Consider the following 15,238-nt stretch of genomic DNA (forward strand, 5'->3'; position numbering starts at 1 on the left):
AAGTGAGTGGAGGTACAAATCCAATAAATACGTAATCAGGAGTATTCCCCACACAGCGGTTAAATAAAAGCCGAAAGAAAGGCGAATGTCAATGCCAATTTGAAGTGATAAAACAGCGATAGATAGATAGATAGATAGATAGATAGATAGATAGATAGATAGATAGATAGATAGATAGATAGATAGATAGATAGATAGATAGATAGATAGATAGATAGATAGATAGATAGATAGATAGATAGATAGATAGATAGATAGATAGAGAGAGAGAGAGAGAGAGAGAGAGAGAGTCTACAGTGCCAATGGAAATGGGTATGGCTGTGAGTTGTATTTTAAAGTGTTTTTAATTACATGATAAGGACTAGAAATCTCGTAGGTGTAATCCTATCACAGAAAAACCTGCCTTAAATGCCAATGTGCCATTGAGAATGTACATAATCAATGAAGTCTAGGCTACTGTTATTCTCAGTTTGTGCGTACAACGGATTCAAATTCAAACCACTCATCTAGTTAATGTAGTTGTAGGCTATTCTAGTTATAGCATATGCATATGTGCTTAGTGCTTATGTTTGAATTTAATAAAAACGAGTCTATTATGAAATTGTATAGTTTTATTATCCCATATGATAAACTATATAGCGCACTTGTTTAGGGTATTTCCCTCCGGTAGGCTGTGTGGCTTTACGCTGACGGATGAGGACAGCGACAGCTAAGCGCTTGCGTCGTCGTGTTGACCACTTACCCTCTGACTGGATGTTTGTGGGACAGTGTTAGCTTTATTTAGGTAATTAGTGCCTCTGTCCGTTATGCTCTCTATTGACTGCCACAAATGCCTGATCTCACTGATGCTTTGCTTTTTGGTTTGTTGTTTGATCTCTGACACAAGAACACCTTAAGTAAAAGAAACGCATCCATCATGGTACTCTTCCAGCAGGTACCTCCCAGGGAGCGCAAGAGTGACATGAGTTTAGGACCCAAGCTCTGATTGAGAGGGGGAATGAACAGCACTCCGCCTGGATTATGGTTGGTGTGTGAACTTTATTTTATTACCTTATTTGTTTATTATGTCGTTTATTGTCTGCTGTGTGTTTGCTCTTGCTCTTGCTCGCCGAGGCTGGGACAATTTGGTGAATGATCTTCCATAAGAAATGTACAGTGCAGGGTGTGTACCGCGATGTTGCAACAGGGAGAATTTGCGTAAAGTTATTTTCATAACTTTTTCGTGTGCCTCAAGTCAGATAAAATATGTCACAGTATTCTGAGTTAATATATTTCAAGATGATAAAAATGATAGAACATTAGCTTAAATATTTTGTTTTTGACTCATATTTTGTCAGAAGTTTTTTACTAGGTCCTATATCACTTCTTTGCAATTGTCATTTCAATTGTCATCCATGAAATGATGTGGAAATTGACATTACAATTCTTTAGATGTAGTGCTAAAACTAACTTTCAAACACCATTTTCATCTCAAATTGTTCGTTTGGAAGCTCAAAATAGCGTGCCCTCAGGTGCCACTATTGTATTGTACTATTTTGTTTTCTCTCCCCCATTGTGTTCTACAAAAGTTTTTTCGCTGACTTAGTTCAATGGGGATTATGAGCCGACCACATGCCCCGTGCCTTTGTTTTCCCTTTCCTGTTGTGTTTTTTTCTACTGAGTGAGTAAATTGATGAAGGCACCGCGGATAAAAGACAAATATGCATTGACAAGGGCTTTCAGCGGCAAAAAGGTCATTAGGAGCTTCAGAATTATAGTGGGCTTTGCCTGATGCCAGCATATTGGCAATGAGGGCCACGGGTTACAATATAATTGAACTGGGAGAATAGCAGCAAAGTCATGTCTTTAAACTACATTAAGAACTTTTACGAAGGATGTGTAAGTATGGTGATACCAAGAATATATAGAATATTGGACGATGGTCGTGGTCACTTTGAGCCCAGTGAGTTCTCTGAATTATTTATCTATCTGACTGTAGCATAATAGACTGGATAGACTTGTATGTGTTGCAGAATTAAATAAGAGTGTAAATATAGAAAATGTCATACTCTCTGAATAGATGTGTGTTGTTGAAATATGACCCTATTACTGCCATTCTCCATGCATTACTGATTTATAAGCATGTTTGTAGTTGTTCCGTTGAAATCGGATAATATTTGGTCCATCTGCTCTTGTCGAAGAGGATGCATTCCAAACGTTTCATCTGTTCATTACTCCCTTTCCAAGCTGTTTTGATAGTTTGTGTAATTCATTAAATTACAATCATACTTATGCTTCCTCAATCAGTTTTCACACATTAATTAAAAACATTTGTTTACAAACAAATGCTGTTTTAAAGCCTTTTTCTGTGTTTGTGTGTTGTTTGTGTTTTAGCTCAGGCCTCCGACGGTGATAGGCCAGTTCCACACCCTGTTCTTTGGCTCTGTTCGGATGTTCTTTCTGGGCGTCTTGGGCTTTGCAGTGTATGGCAATGAAGCGCTCCATTTCAGCTGCGATCCAGACAGGAGGGAGTTAAACCTATACTGTTACAACCAATTTAGGCCTATAACACCTCAGGTAAGAGTGCTTCCTGCATTAAATGATTTCACATGAGAAAGTCCATCTCTTCAACTATTCAGAAAGCTTTTATAATCTGTCAGAATCAGCTAAAAACAGTGCTCATTTGAGAACTAATCCCATCAATGGTACTGGTAAAGAATCAGAGATCACCAATTTGCACGCTATGCCATGGTGATATGCGAACAAAGGAATGTTGTGCACATTTCACATCATCCATTCAAATGACAAAACATTTTATTCCAGTCATGAAAAGACAGACTCAAAGATATGCTTTTATTCAATGTGAATAACAAAGTAATGACCAGACAGGACTCAAAGATGAGCTGTTATTGAATGTGAACTTGTGAATAGGTTGTTTTTCCACTCATCTGACCATAACCATAATGTTCTTCTGCTTGAAGGTATTCTGGGCATTGCAGCTGGTAACTGTTTTAGTCCCTGGAGCTGTATTTCATCTCTATGCTGCCTGTAAAAACATTGACCAGGAGGAGATCCTTCAGAGACCTATATACACCGTCTTCTACATCATCTCTGTCCTGCTAAGAATTATTCTGGAAGTCATCGCTTTTTGGCTACAGAGCCATCTCTTTGGTTTCCAGGTTCACCCACTCTACATGTGTGATGCCAGTGCCCTAGAAAAGACGTTCAACATCACCAAATGCATGGTGCCGGAACACTTTGAAAAGACCATATTTTTAAGTGCAATGTACACTTTCACTGTGATCACGTTGCTGCTGTGTGTTGCTGAGATATTTGAGATACTCTGTAGGAGATTAGGTTATTTGACCAATCAATGACCTGTGTGTTATTTGCTACAGAGTTCTAGGTCATATTTCAAATTTCTGTTTGTCTAATCCAGGTCTGACATGGACACAAAGGCCGAAAACGACATACCTCCGCTTTTTTTGTTGGGAGTTGACAATCAAAGACACTTCTTTCCATAATCCCATTGTTAAAATCAAGTAACACAGATTTAAATCTACTTTTGTCAGTAGGCTAAGGATATAGTTGTATCGTATGCAGCTTTCAATCATTGGCCCAAGTAAGAAAGAAACCTGTTATGAAAGATTATAGTACTTGTACCCAGTGAAAAGTATTATAGCATTGTTGTAGTCTTCTTAGGGGCCTAAAGACATATAATGTTGTCTAATTGTCCAGTTTAACATATGGCCAATGTCATGTCATCAAGGTTAACATCCTAATACCCTACGATACAAGCTAAAAATGGGTTCATTTTAAGGCATTGAACTAGGCCTACAGATGAGAAAAGGCAGGCAAAAATGTATCCTAATGAAGCTTAGATTTGATTTCAATAGTTTAATATGTTCAGGTCATAATAAATTATGAAAGGGATACTTTGGGATTTTGACATTGATGCTCTTTATGTAGATCCCCAGAGCCAGATGAACTTGCAGATACCATTTTTATGTCTCTGTGTCCAGTATGAAGGAAGTTAGAGGTAGTTTTGCGAGCCATTGCTAACTAGCATCATTAACTGGAAGTAGCTCAGTAACTGGAAGTCTATGGGTATCTACTAGCATGCTAGCAGACTTCCAGTCATTTCACTAACACTAGTTAGCACTGACTCGCAAAACTAACCTAACTTCTTTCATACTGGACACAGAGACAAACAAATTGTATCCACAAGTTCATTGGATTCTGGGGAAGTGGATAAAGGGCCTAAATGTCAAAATCCTGAAGTATTCCTTTAATAGAAAATGTGTATTCACTGAAGAACCGGAGTATATAAAGTTGCTCAAGTTAGTTTGAATTTGAACGATTTTGGAACATCTCCTTTGATGATTACTAAATTAAGGTTTTGAAATACTGTAAATAGGAATGATATCATTAACAGTTAAAGAAAATGGGTTTCCATGCTCTCAGATGTATCATTCAGTTCTACAAACCACTGTAGGTTTAAGTGTAATTGCTGATAGGTGCGCTGGTCACAGTGTGTATGGATAAACCATATTTGACTGTTTTAAAACCCTTTTCATAGCATGTAGTATAATGCTTTTGATTTAACCCTGTGTTGTAGCCGTACTGAAAATGATTACCTCTTTTGTTTTGTATCTGTAAGTTATTATCAGGCATCCATCCAACTTTTGTTATTATTTTCAGCTAAATGTATCATCTCAGGTACAATATGGCACACTACTTTCTGGTATTTGTGACAGATGGATGGTTTTAATGTTTGCCTCTTACATTTTGTACAATAAGCTGAGGTAACTGTTAAAAGAAGCAATGACATTCATTTGGTTGTCAGTAAATCTGAGGAGTATTTTTGGGAAGTGGGATCAATTAGTTAGCAAGCTAATTCCGATATACACTCAGTCAGAAATTCTGCGGATCGTATGCTTAAAAAAAATGTTAACTTGATTTGAGCTAATTTCAGGTTCATCTTTATTAATCAGAAACTCCAGGTTTAAATGAAACTATGAATATCTAGCTGACAAAGTAATTAATCCTACATCATGAAATACACGACAAGGACATATTATTTGTTTTGTATGTTTTTGATTTAACTAATGTTTAGTTGCATTGTTTAGTTTTCTTAGGGTAATTGAAATGCATTTCATTACATCTAGTTTGTCTGTTTTGACTTTCCGATATGTACTTCATAAAAATGCATACAACTTTTCACATTTGTTTAATAAAAGGGGCACATTTTATGACCCTCTTATGTTCAGACAATATTGTTCTGCAATGTGCTGTTTCTGAAAAATCTGTCTGTGCTGCTTTTTAGGTAAAGCTTGAACACTTTCTTATGTCTCAAAAGTATCGGTGAGATGATAGATTTTTTTATTTTATTAGAGGTGGTGCTATGATGCTACTTTTTTTGTATCCCTGAAAAACGGATGTTAGCGTTTTCTGGCGACTCCGCATAGTCTAGGGAAAAATCTATATGCAGTTTAATCACAGTGGACCATTGTGGTGTTGAAAAACTTACCTACCCATCTATAAGCTGCATGCAGATCCTTGATGTCAATTTACTACAAATATGCCATAATTCTCGTTGATTCTCATTCCATTTATATCATAATAAGATTTTTGGCTACGCACAACCCGTAAGATCACCATGGAACGCATTGCAATAGGCTCACACAGTAATCAATATGTTGTCAATGTCAATATGATGCCATTTTGCTTTGACAGTCCTCCTTTCCTGCAGATGGCGCTAAACGTATTGAACACGAAAGCGGAAGAATTCTGCGCAAGGATGAGCATTGTTGTTGAGACCCAGCTAGTTAGCAAGCCACATTTCCATTAATGTTGACTAATCTGCCATAGTTAGCTAGTGTATTTACATTATTAGAGATGGCGCTCCCACCACAGCTAAAAGCCATTCAACACTATCTAAGAACCGCACAGGAACATGAGAAGAGGGATCCTGTCGTGGCTTACTACTGTGAGTTTGTAACGTTACTTGCTAGCCAACTCGGATAGCTTGCCATTATTGTCCGTTTATGTTCAGCTGTCAACTCCATTAGGGGGACATGAACCGTCAAATCGCTGGTTAGCTAACTGTTCTGTGAATATAACGTATGTGGTCGATAGCTAGCCAGCCATGTCATTTATCTAACTATAGCTAGTTAACGTTAGTTATGGAATCATAACAACAATAACACCAGAGGTACAGTAGCTAACGTTAGCTGCTAACTACAACTTCGACACCCTTTTTTGTTGTTGCTGCCAGTCTTACTAATGTTAGTGGTTACCTAACAAATGTTTACTTCTTAACTTTGCTGACTTCTCAGTCGGCTTTATCAAAAGTAGTCGAGGTTCATAGTATTCATAACTAACTAATTGTTAGCTAGCTAGTGTATTGCAAACAGTACTATAAGAGTACTCTATCTAACTATGTCACATTCTGTGAAAAAGGCTATGCCAGTTAACTATATGGTAAGCTTTGTGGTATAGCATGACTCATTTGTAAGGCGTTGCCAGCTGCCTATGGTAGGGACACAGTTCATGTGACCAGTGTCTGGCCCCAGAGCCTGGCTTGATATCTAGCTTGCCAGACAGGAAAATAAAAATAGGTATATTTTCTCAAGTCTAGAAACGTGTACAAATGACTTACTTTACTTGACCCTTTCTTAGCAAGCACATTTTATTCAGTGCCACTACATGGTCTATGACTAGGCTATGTTGTTATCAAGCGCAGCCTAATTGCTTTATGGTGGATTGTGGCTAGCTAACGTTAGCTAGCTAGTTATTTTACACAAAGGACGTTTTCTTTCAAAATGCTGTGACCGACAAGGCACTGTACTGTCTCTGCGTCATCTGGGTGATTTAACACTTTGTTAGCCTACTGAGCTTAAGCTTTGTTATAGGCTAGCTCTGGGAGCTGACAGGAGTCCTAAACTCTCTGACAAAATCTTGAAAACATTATAGTTTAGTGAACTACTAGGCTGCAGTACATCTGTAGTGTCTAACACATAAGGCTAGCTGCCGTCCAATGCAATGTTATCACTAGAATAGTGATAGGGTTCATCTTTCCTGCCATTCTCATTAATCGTATTTGGTTATTCTACAACGTGCTTTGGAGACTTCTGTAATATAATGCTTAAGAGTTGTTAGATGGAATGTTTCAAAATAAATGTTTGAAAAACATTTTTATTCATGTACTGTAATATTGAGAAAAAAGCGTTTTAATAAAGATTATAAACTGGGTGGTTTGAGCCCTGAATGCTGACAGCTGTGGTATATAAGCCCATATACCGTGGATATGACAAAAACATTTTTTTTTATTGTTCTAATTACATTGGTAACCAGTTTATAATAGCAATAAGGCATCTCAGGAGTTTGTGGTATATGGCCAATATACCACGGCTAAAGGCCGGACAAGTAGGCGTGCAAAGGATTATGGTCATTGTAGTTAATTACCAAACTGTCGAATATTGGCTTGTTGGAAGCAACTCCCTACTACATCACACAGTTCGGGTTTGATCTGATTTATCTCTAGAAAAACTGTTCAATGTGCATTGAGCAACAGAAACAAATGAAATGGAATTCAAATAATTGAAACAACCGGTCAAATAGTTGTTTTAAAAACCGTAAAATAACAAATGTTGGTTAATTGCTGAGCACTACTAAGCTACAACATATGCGAATATGAACTCAATGGGAGTTTGTGTTTTTAGATAATTAAGGGGTTTTTAAATTATTTTTTTTTTACACGATATTTAAAGAAATTATAAAATAGTTTGACCTGTTTGTAAGCTTTTAAATTGTATAATTCTCAATCGTTTATCTTTTCCAGTGACGAAGACATGGATCATCTCTGAGCACCTTTTATCTCTTGAATGTTTTGGCATTGAGGTCCAAAAAGTCATCTTCTGAGCACTTCTGCGATGGGAAAATATGTATAGAAGGTTTCATTCAAATCAAAACAGCTGTTGTCAAAAGTGATTGAATTTAAATATAATTACCATGGCTCATTACAAAGATACTGATGACTGACAATGGCTGCTTTTGGCTGAAAGGGATGTATGGGATGTGGAGAACATGCTGTGAGGTGGATTAGCCAAATATGCTGAGGAACATGTTTTTCCAGTTTGGCATCACTGCGCAGTTTCACTGCCCGACTGGTTCTTTTATTTTAATTGCAATGGCGGGTGTGTTGGTAGAATTGAAAGGACATGAGTAGAGAAATTAGTGTCCTTTGGATGAAGGACACTAATCTGTTCTGTTTTTGTGAGCCTTATTGGAATAAGCCCTATTGATATTTTTCTTGTGTATATAATTATGGCTGGGGATTGTTAGTTGATGGGCTTAGACAGAAAGTCTGGTAGATTTGGTGTTTCTTGAGTTCTCCAATTGTCTGATTTTATTTAGGCTGGTTTGGACTGAAGCAGAGATGGTTGAAGGTTTTCAGCACGAGTTCCTTGTTTCACGGCCCATGAGCATCAGAGTGGACCAGTAATTCAACATGCCACTGGAGGTCAGCATCGACATATCCTCTGAATGACTCAACCCCATTGTCTTTGGAAGAAGGTTGTAGAGTTGACTGCCATAGGGACTGACTTTTCTCTCAAACGGATTTTGCCTTTGTTTTGAAATGTTATGGTTAAGAGAACCTTCATTGCTCTAAATCTAATTGTCAAGAATCAAGACGATGTAGTACCTCTACTTCATTGCAGAGTATCCTATATGCCAGGCTATTCTAGCTTCAAAGGTCCAATGTAAATCAGACTCACAAGAGGAAAATGGCTGCCATTATTTGAATCAGACTGAATAGGATCAAATGGACTAGTCTACCTAATGTAATAAAGATTTTCTCACAGTTATTAGCCTGACATTTTGATGGTCTGGATGAAACCATCTGAATAGCAAATGAGCTTCCTCTTTTGTCAAGCATTCAGCACATGACAATGGTTAGAGGACTCAAAGACTTTTAGGTTAGTGTATTGATTTAGGGGATTAGTGGTGGCAGGCTTTACAAAGGAGTGGTGCAACAATCATTCATTTTTTTAAATCGGCGAGCCGTTATATTACATTGACCAAAATACGCCAAGCCTATTTGTGCAATGTTCATCATCTAGGCTACAGCTTACTTGATCCATTCCATACAACTAGGGAAATTCATGGTTTAAACAAAAGCACTGATTTGTTTCCCTATAATTACCCACCATTATTGAACCCAAGCACCCCCAGGCCAAACAATGACTACAAATGAACTTCCACTTAATGGATTGCATTTTCCCTAATATGAATGTCCAAGCTAGCAGCAGGATACCACAGTGATTTAATATCCCGCCTCAGCAGCACATAGTAACCCTAACCAACACAGAGGCTTTCATTTCAAATAGAACATTGTGTTCTCCTGCTGCTTTATATTGTATAAAACATGGCCAACTTGAAGCACAGAAGTGAAAATTGCTGAACCTCCGGTTCGACTGCAGCACCATGGGCCTGTGTTCTGTCTCCTAGTGTAGGCCCCTGCGCCCTGGCATTGTGCTATAGTATTAACTTATGGAAAAGGCTCTCTTTGAGTTGTTTTCTCTCCCGCTTCCGGGACTTGATCTAGTCTTCCGGTTGAACTGCAGCTATAGTACATAATAACATCCTTGAAGTGAGGAGAGCTGAGTGCGCGGGCTAGCATCCCAGCATACCCAATTCTGTTCTCATTGCAAATGTCAGTGAAGACTTTGTCACGCCCAAACTGAGGACTCAACTCACACTCTGTTTATGACTAATGTCAAGCTTGCGTTGGGGATGCATGCCAGGACAGGCATGTATTCCTCCAATTTATTTCCATTTGGCAATGATTTTAGTCAAATTCTACCATATCTGAAACCCAAAAGATTGACTGAAAGTTATAGGCCGATTTGTTACTTCAACATACATTAATAAGGATGTCATGGATTAGGCCTACTTAGTGGAGGTTCAACTACCACACTGTCTATTTCTGTGGAAGAACATCTGCAGGGGGAAAAGTTGACTCACTTTTGAGATGGGAAATATTCTTAACATTCAGTGTATTAAATGAACGACACTAATCCCTGTGAATCAAGCTACATTGGACAGAGTCAACCATCCCCTTTAGCTACAGTGCCTTGCGAAAGTATTCGGCCCCCTTGAACTTTGCGACCTTTTGCCACATTTCAGGCTTCAAACATAAAGATATAAAACTGTATTTTTTTGTGAAGAATCAACAACAAGAGGGACACAATCATGAAGTGGGACGACATTTATTGGATATTTCAAACTTTTTTAACAAAGCAAAAACTGAAAAATTGGGTGTGCAAAATGATTCAGCCCCCTTAAGTTAATACTTTGTAGCGCCACCTTTTGCTGCGATTACAGCTGTAAGTCGCTTGGGGTATGTCTCTATCAGTTTTGCACATCGAGAGACTGACATTTTTTCCCATTCCTCCTTGCAAAACAGCTCGAGCTCAGTGAGGTTGGATGGAGAGCATTTGTGAACAGCAGTTTTCAGTTCTTTCCACAGATTCTCGATTGGATTCAGGTCTGGACTTTGACTTGGCCATTCTAACACCTGGATATGTTTATTTTTGAACCATTCCATTGTAGATTTTGCTTTATGTTTTGGATCATTGTCTTGTTGGAAGACAAATCTCCATCCCAGTCTCAGGTCTTTTGCAGACTCCATCAGGTTTTCTTCCAGAATGGTCCTGTATTTGGCTCCATCCATCTTCCCATCAATTTTAACCATCTTCCCTGTCCCTGCTGAAGATGTTTGACAGCGGGGATGGTGTTCAGGGTGATGAGCTGTGTTGCTTTTACGCCAAACATAACGTTTTGCATTGTTGCCAAAAAGTTCAATTTTGGTTTCATCTGACCAGAGCACCTTCTTCCACATGTTTGGTGTGTCTCCCAGGTGGCTTGTGGCAAACTTTAAACTACACTTTTTGTGGATATCTTTAAGAAATGGCTTTCTTCTTGCCACTCTTCCATAAAGGCCAGATATGTGCAATATACGACTGATTGTTGTCCTATGGACAGAGTCTCCCACCTCAGCTGTAGATCTCTGCAGTTCATACAGAGTGATCATGGGCCTCTTGGCTGCATCTCTGATCAGTCTTCTCCTTGTATGAGCTGAAAGTTTCGAGGGACGGCCAGGTCTTGGTAGATTTGCAGTGGTCTGATACTCCTTCCATTTCAATATTATCGCTTGCACAGTGCTCCTTGGGATGTTTAAAGCTTGGGAAATCTTTTTGTATCCTAATCCGGCTTTAAACTTGTTCACAACAGTATCTCGGACCTGCCTGGTGTGGACCTCTGAGACTATCACAGTGCAGGTGCATTTATACGGAGACTTGATTACACACAGGTGGATTGTATTTATCATCATTAGTCATTTAGGTCAACATTGGATCATTCAGAGATCCTCACTGAACTTCTGGAGAGAGTTTGCTGCACTGAAAGTAAAGGGGCTGAATAATTTTGCACGCCCAATATTTCAGTTTTTGATTTGTTAAAAAAGTTTGAAATATCCAATAAATGTCGTTCCACTTCATGATTGTGTCCCACTTATCGTTGATTCTTCACAAAAAAATACAGTTTTATATCTTTATGTTTGAAGCCTGAAATTTGGCAAAAGGTCGCAAAGTTCAAGGGGGCCGAATACTTTCGCAAGGCACTGTATATTCCACATTTCTGAAATTAAAGTAAATACAATTTTATTCGTCACGTGCTTCGTAAACAACAGGTATAGACTAACAGTGAAATGCTTACTTACTGGTCCTTCCCAACAATACAGAGAGAAATAATAGAAAAGTTTAAAAAAATAGCGTTAACTTTGCTAAATACACAGGGTACTGAGTAGATGTGCAGGGGTAATTCAGGTAGATATGTACATATAACTAGGAATAAAGTGACTGATATTAAACCGTAGCAGCAGCGTATGTGATAAGTCAAAGTTAGTGCAAAAAGGGTCAATGCAGATTGTCCAGGTAGCTATTTGGCTACCTATTTAACTTTCTATCAGGAATGGCTTGGGGGTAGAAGCCTGGGGGGGTCCTGTTGGCTCTAGACATGGTGCATCGGCACCGCCGCCGTTCGGTAGCATAGTCCACGACTTGGGTGGCTTGAGTCCTCAAATTCTTGGGACCTTCCTTTGACACTGCCTGTTATAGAAGTCCTGGATGGCAGGGGGCTCGGCCCCAGTGATGTACTGGGCTGCACGCACTACCATCTGTGGAGTCTTGCAGAGGAATGAATGCTGCTGACTGTCTCTTTTTGTGTCATTGGACACTGTAGTTTGTCATTCTCCTACATCTCTGTCTAGGGGAGAGAATACTGTAACCCCCCCTGGCCATCCATGAAGTTCCCTTACTCACCAACCCCCTTCCACACTCACACAGAAAGTTCTGCCCATGGCAAAATAATTTCCCCCTCTGAAGTACAGTGGATTATGGATTTTATTTTCATGGCCTTGCGTCTGTCGTGAATGGTCTCAGTGTTGCATTGTTTCAGAAGAGGAGAATTGGATGTTAAGCTGTATGGGCGTAATGGCTTGACAAAGGATGACATTGTGAGTGCCCGCTGTGATGTGCAGTGACCATCATCATATCTGAGCAAAATTATCCCTATTGCTTTCCTTATGGCTAACTGTTTAGGAAATATCAACAGGTGGCCTTTGGCATAGTTTTAATGGACTTCTCCACTTTTTCTCCCCAATTTCGTGGTATCCAATTAGTAGTTACAGTCTTGTCCCACCGCTGCAACTCCCGTACGGACTCGGGAGAGGCGAAGATTGAGCGACCGAAGTCAGTATGCAGGCGCCCGGCCCACCACAAGGAGTCCCTAGAGCATAATGGAACAACGACATCCCAGCCAGACAAACCCTCCCCTAACCTGGTCGACGCTGGGCCAATTGTGCACCGCCTCATGGGTCTCCCGGTCATGGCCAGCTGCGTCATAGCTCGGGATCGAACCCGGGTCTGTAGTGACGCCTCGAGTACTGCGATGCAGAGCCTTACACAGCTGCACCTTGGCTCAAACTTTTGAAAAGTGTTTTCAAAAATGTTCAATTCTTCTGATTTCTGACATGCTTTGTTTTGATATATGACACATGGTGAAGCCATTTTAAAAGCCATGTAATTCTCTTCTCAAAAGCTAATGGTGAGCATAATGAATATTGTGCCTCTATCTAAGCTGAACCTACTAGAATCACATCTAAACTGCTTCAGCCAACCAAAAGTAGTGACTGTATTCTGTTTTTCTTCTGTCTTGTAAATTGGTCACCTTAACGCGTCTTTCCGGTGTTTTATGTTCAGTTGCAATTTGAATTGAGCCAGTGTTATTGTAGGAGAGAGAACCATGTAACAGGCCCACTATTGGTTTCAAGCCCCAGGCTTTTTCTTGTTAATTTTTAATGCAGCAGCATTCAACCTGCCATACACTGATGGCATCCCAGGTGTTGAAAACACAAAAGAAAATTATAATTTTGTTCACTATATGAGGCCTTACAACAATATCTGTGCCTTGAATGCAGAATTTAGCCTAGCTAGATATCTTAAGGCCATGTTGTTACAATTATAACTGACTCTTATAACTGACTCACTGACACATGCCTATCACACATGGATCTGGACAAGAAATGTTACCAAATTCCATTGGTAAACATTGACATTTACAATTAAACATTAACATTTGCCCACTCATAGGCTTCATACTTAGAGCAGCCCTGTATCAAAGACACAGACCCCTTCATTAAAATGAACGATCAGTGTTTTTGCCATACTTAGAGAACTCCCAGCTGGGTATATTTGCTTTTTTATTTTCTGCTGGGAAGTATTAATTGCTAGTCCACCCTGTTTTACAATGTAATGACTGTGAAATTAGAGTTAGATGAGTGATTTAAAACTCAACCTTTGTCATAACATATAACGTATGATACCCTATCCCACCTTGGAAATGTGACATTTGCTGATTTAGTATAACTTTCTTTTTTTATTACTAAAATGCCCTGTTGATGTGCTCCTGACTTGGAAGCTGATGTTGGGTTGCCTACTTTCTCAGCTCACAGACAGGCCTATGGAACCTGTTGCATTCAAGGCAAAGAGGGCTGGCCAGGCAGTTGTCAAAACTTATAGGTCAGAATGACAACTGCATCACTGGTGTCTCTGAAGATCTCAATAAAATGCAGTACTTTGCATTGTCCTCTTGATAACAATTAGGCCAAATTTGCTGAAATGTTGTGCTTGCTCATGGTTTGGTGTAGCCTATTCTATGAAGACCGCTTGCTGTCGAAATGTTGGTGAATAAATTATTGCATCGGCGCTACTAGGGATGGACATGAGTACTGAACGGACGTCAAAGCTCTGTCCAGAGATAAAAAATAAATAATAATGGGGGCCTCCCGGGTGGCGCAGTGGCTCTGTCGTAACCGGCCACGACCGGGAGGTCCGTGGGGTGACGCACAATTGGCATAGCGTCGTCCGGGTTAGGGAGGGCTTGGCCGGTAGGGATATCCTTGTCTCATCGAGCACCAGCGATTCCATTGGCGGGCCGGGCGCAGTGCAAGCTAACCAAGGTTGCCAGGTGCACGGTGTTTCCTCCGACACATTGGTGCGGCTGGCTTCCGGGTTGGATGCGCGCTGTGTTAAGAAGCAGTGCGGCTTGGTTGGGTTGTGTATCGGAGGACACATGACTTTCAACCTTCGTCTCTCCCGAGCCCGTAGGGAAGTTGTAGCGATGAGACAAGATACTAGCTACTAACAATTGGATACCATGATATTGGGGAGAAAAAGGGGGTAAAAATTCAACAACATAAAATAATAATAATAATCAAATACTGTAAAACTATTTGGTGGAATGTGCTTTGTGGCTGCCTGAACGGGCCATTGAAAATTGTTTTGAAGACAACGTTGATTTGCTTTGACTCTAGTGTTCCATTTGTGCATTTGCGGGGCACAACAAAAAATGTACCAAGCCATGCATCACACAGTTCCATGTCTTATTATCTCAATTGCGTTCTAACCGCTCCATACATACACATGCTGACTGCGCACACAAGCTCCCGTTAGGCCTACATAAATAAATGCCTGTAAAAACGTATCTGACTGATGGGATACACAAGTTACATTCCTTGCCAAATAACAACAATGTTATCACACATTCAAAATGGACTGGTTGACTGAAGTAGGAAAACGTGTTCTAACAACGAGCTGCAGTTGGAATAATATTCCCATGTATTTTCCGTTTAGGC

General features: G+C 39.7%; 2 protein-coding genes across 4 annotated transcripts in view; both read left to right on the plus strand.

The window, feature by feature from the left end:
• Positions 1-759: 759 nt before the first annotated feature.
• On the plus strand, positions 760-5,405 carry gje1 (gap junction protein epsilon 1). Of its 3 annotated transcripts, none has more exons than XM_021611983.2 (3): positions 760-1,027; positions 2,374-2,556; positions 2,961-5,405. In XM_021611983.2, exons 1-3 carry the CDS (start codon positions 998-1,000, stop codon positions 3,354-3,356), a joined length of 609 nt encoding a protein of 202 aa, XP_021467658.1. In that variant the 5' UTR covers positions 760-997; the 3' UTR covers positions 3,357-5,405. The 3 variants fall into 3 exon arrangements, with proteins under 3 accessions (XP_021467658.1, XP_036840947.1, XP_021467659.1); XM_036985052.1 differs by lacking the exon at positions 760-1,027 and adding an exon at positions 1,612-1,878; XM_021611984.2 differs by lacking the exon at positions 760-1,027 and adding an exon at positions 1,628-1,942 and having other exon boundaries at positions 2,961-5,404.
• Positions 5,406-5,737: 332 nt separating this feature from the next.
• Positions 5,738-15,238, plus strand: part of vta1 (vesicle (multivesicular body) trafficking 1) — a 47,408-nt gene continuing 37,907 nt past the window's right edge. Inside the window, exon 1 of the mRNA XM_021611986.2 lies at positions 5,738-5,968. Within this exon, the coding sequence (XP_021467661.2) occupies positions 5,878-5,968 (91 nt within the window). The 5' untranslated portion in view covers positions 5,738-5,877. The remainder of the gene's footprint in view (positions 5,969-15,238) is intronic.

This window comes from Oncorhynchus mykiss, chromosome 8 (genome assembly GCF_013265735.2).
Source record: "Oncorhynchus mykiss isolate Arlee chromosome 8, USDA_OmykA_1.1, whole genome shotgun sequence".
Classification (NCBI taxonomy): domain Eukaryota; kingdom Metazoa; phylum Chordata; class Actinopteri; order Salmoniformes; family Salmonidae; genus Oncorhynchus; species Oncorhynchus mykiss.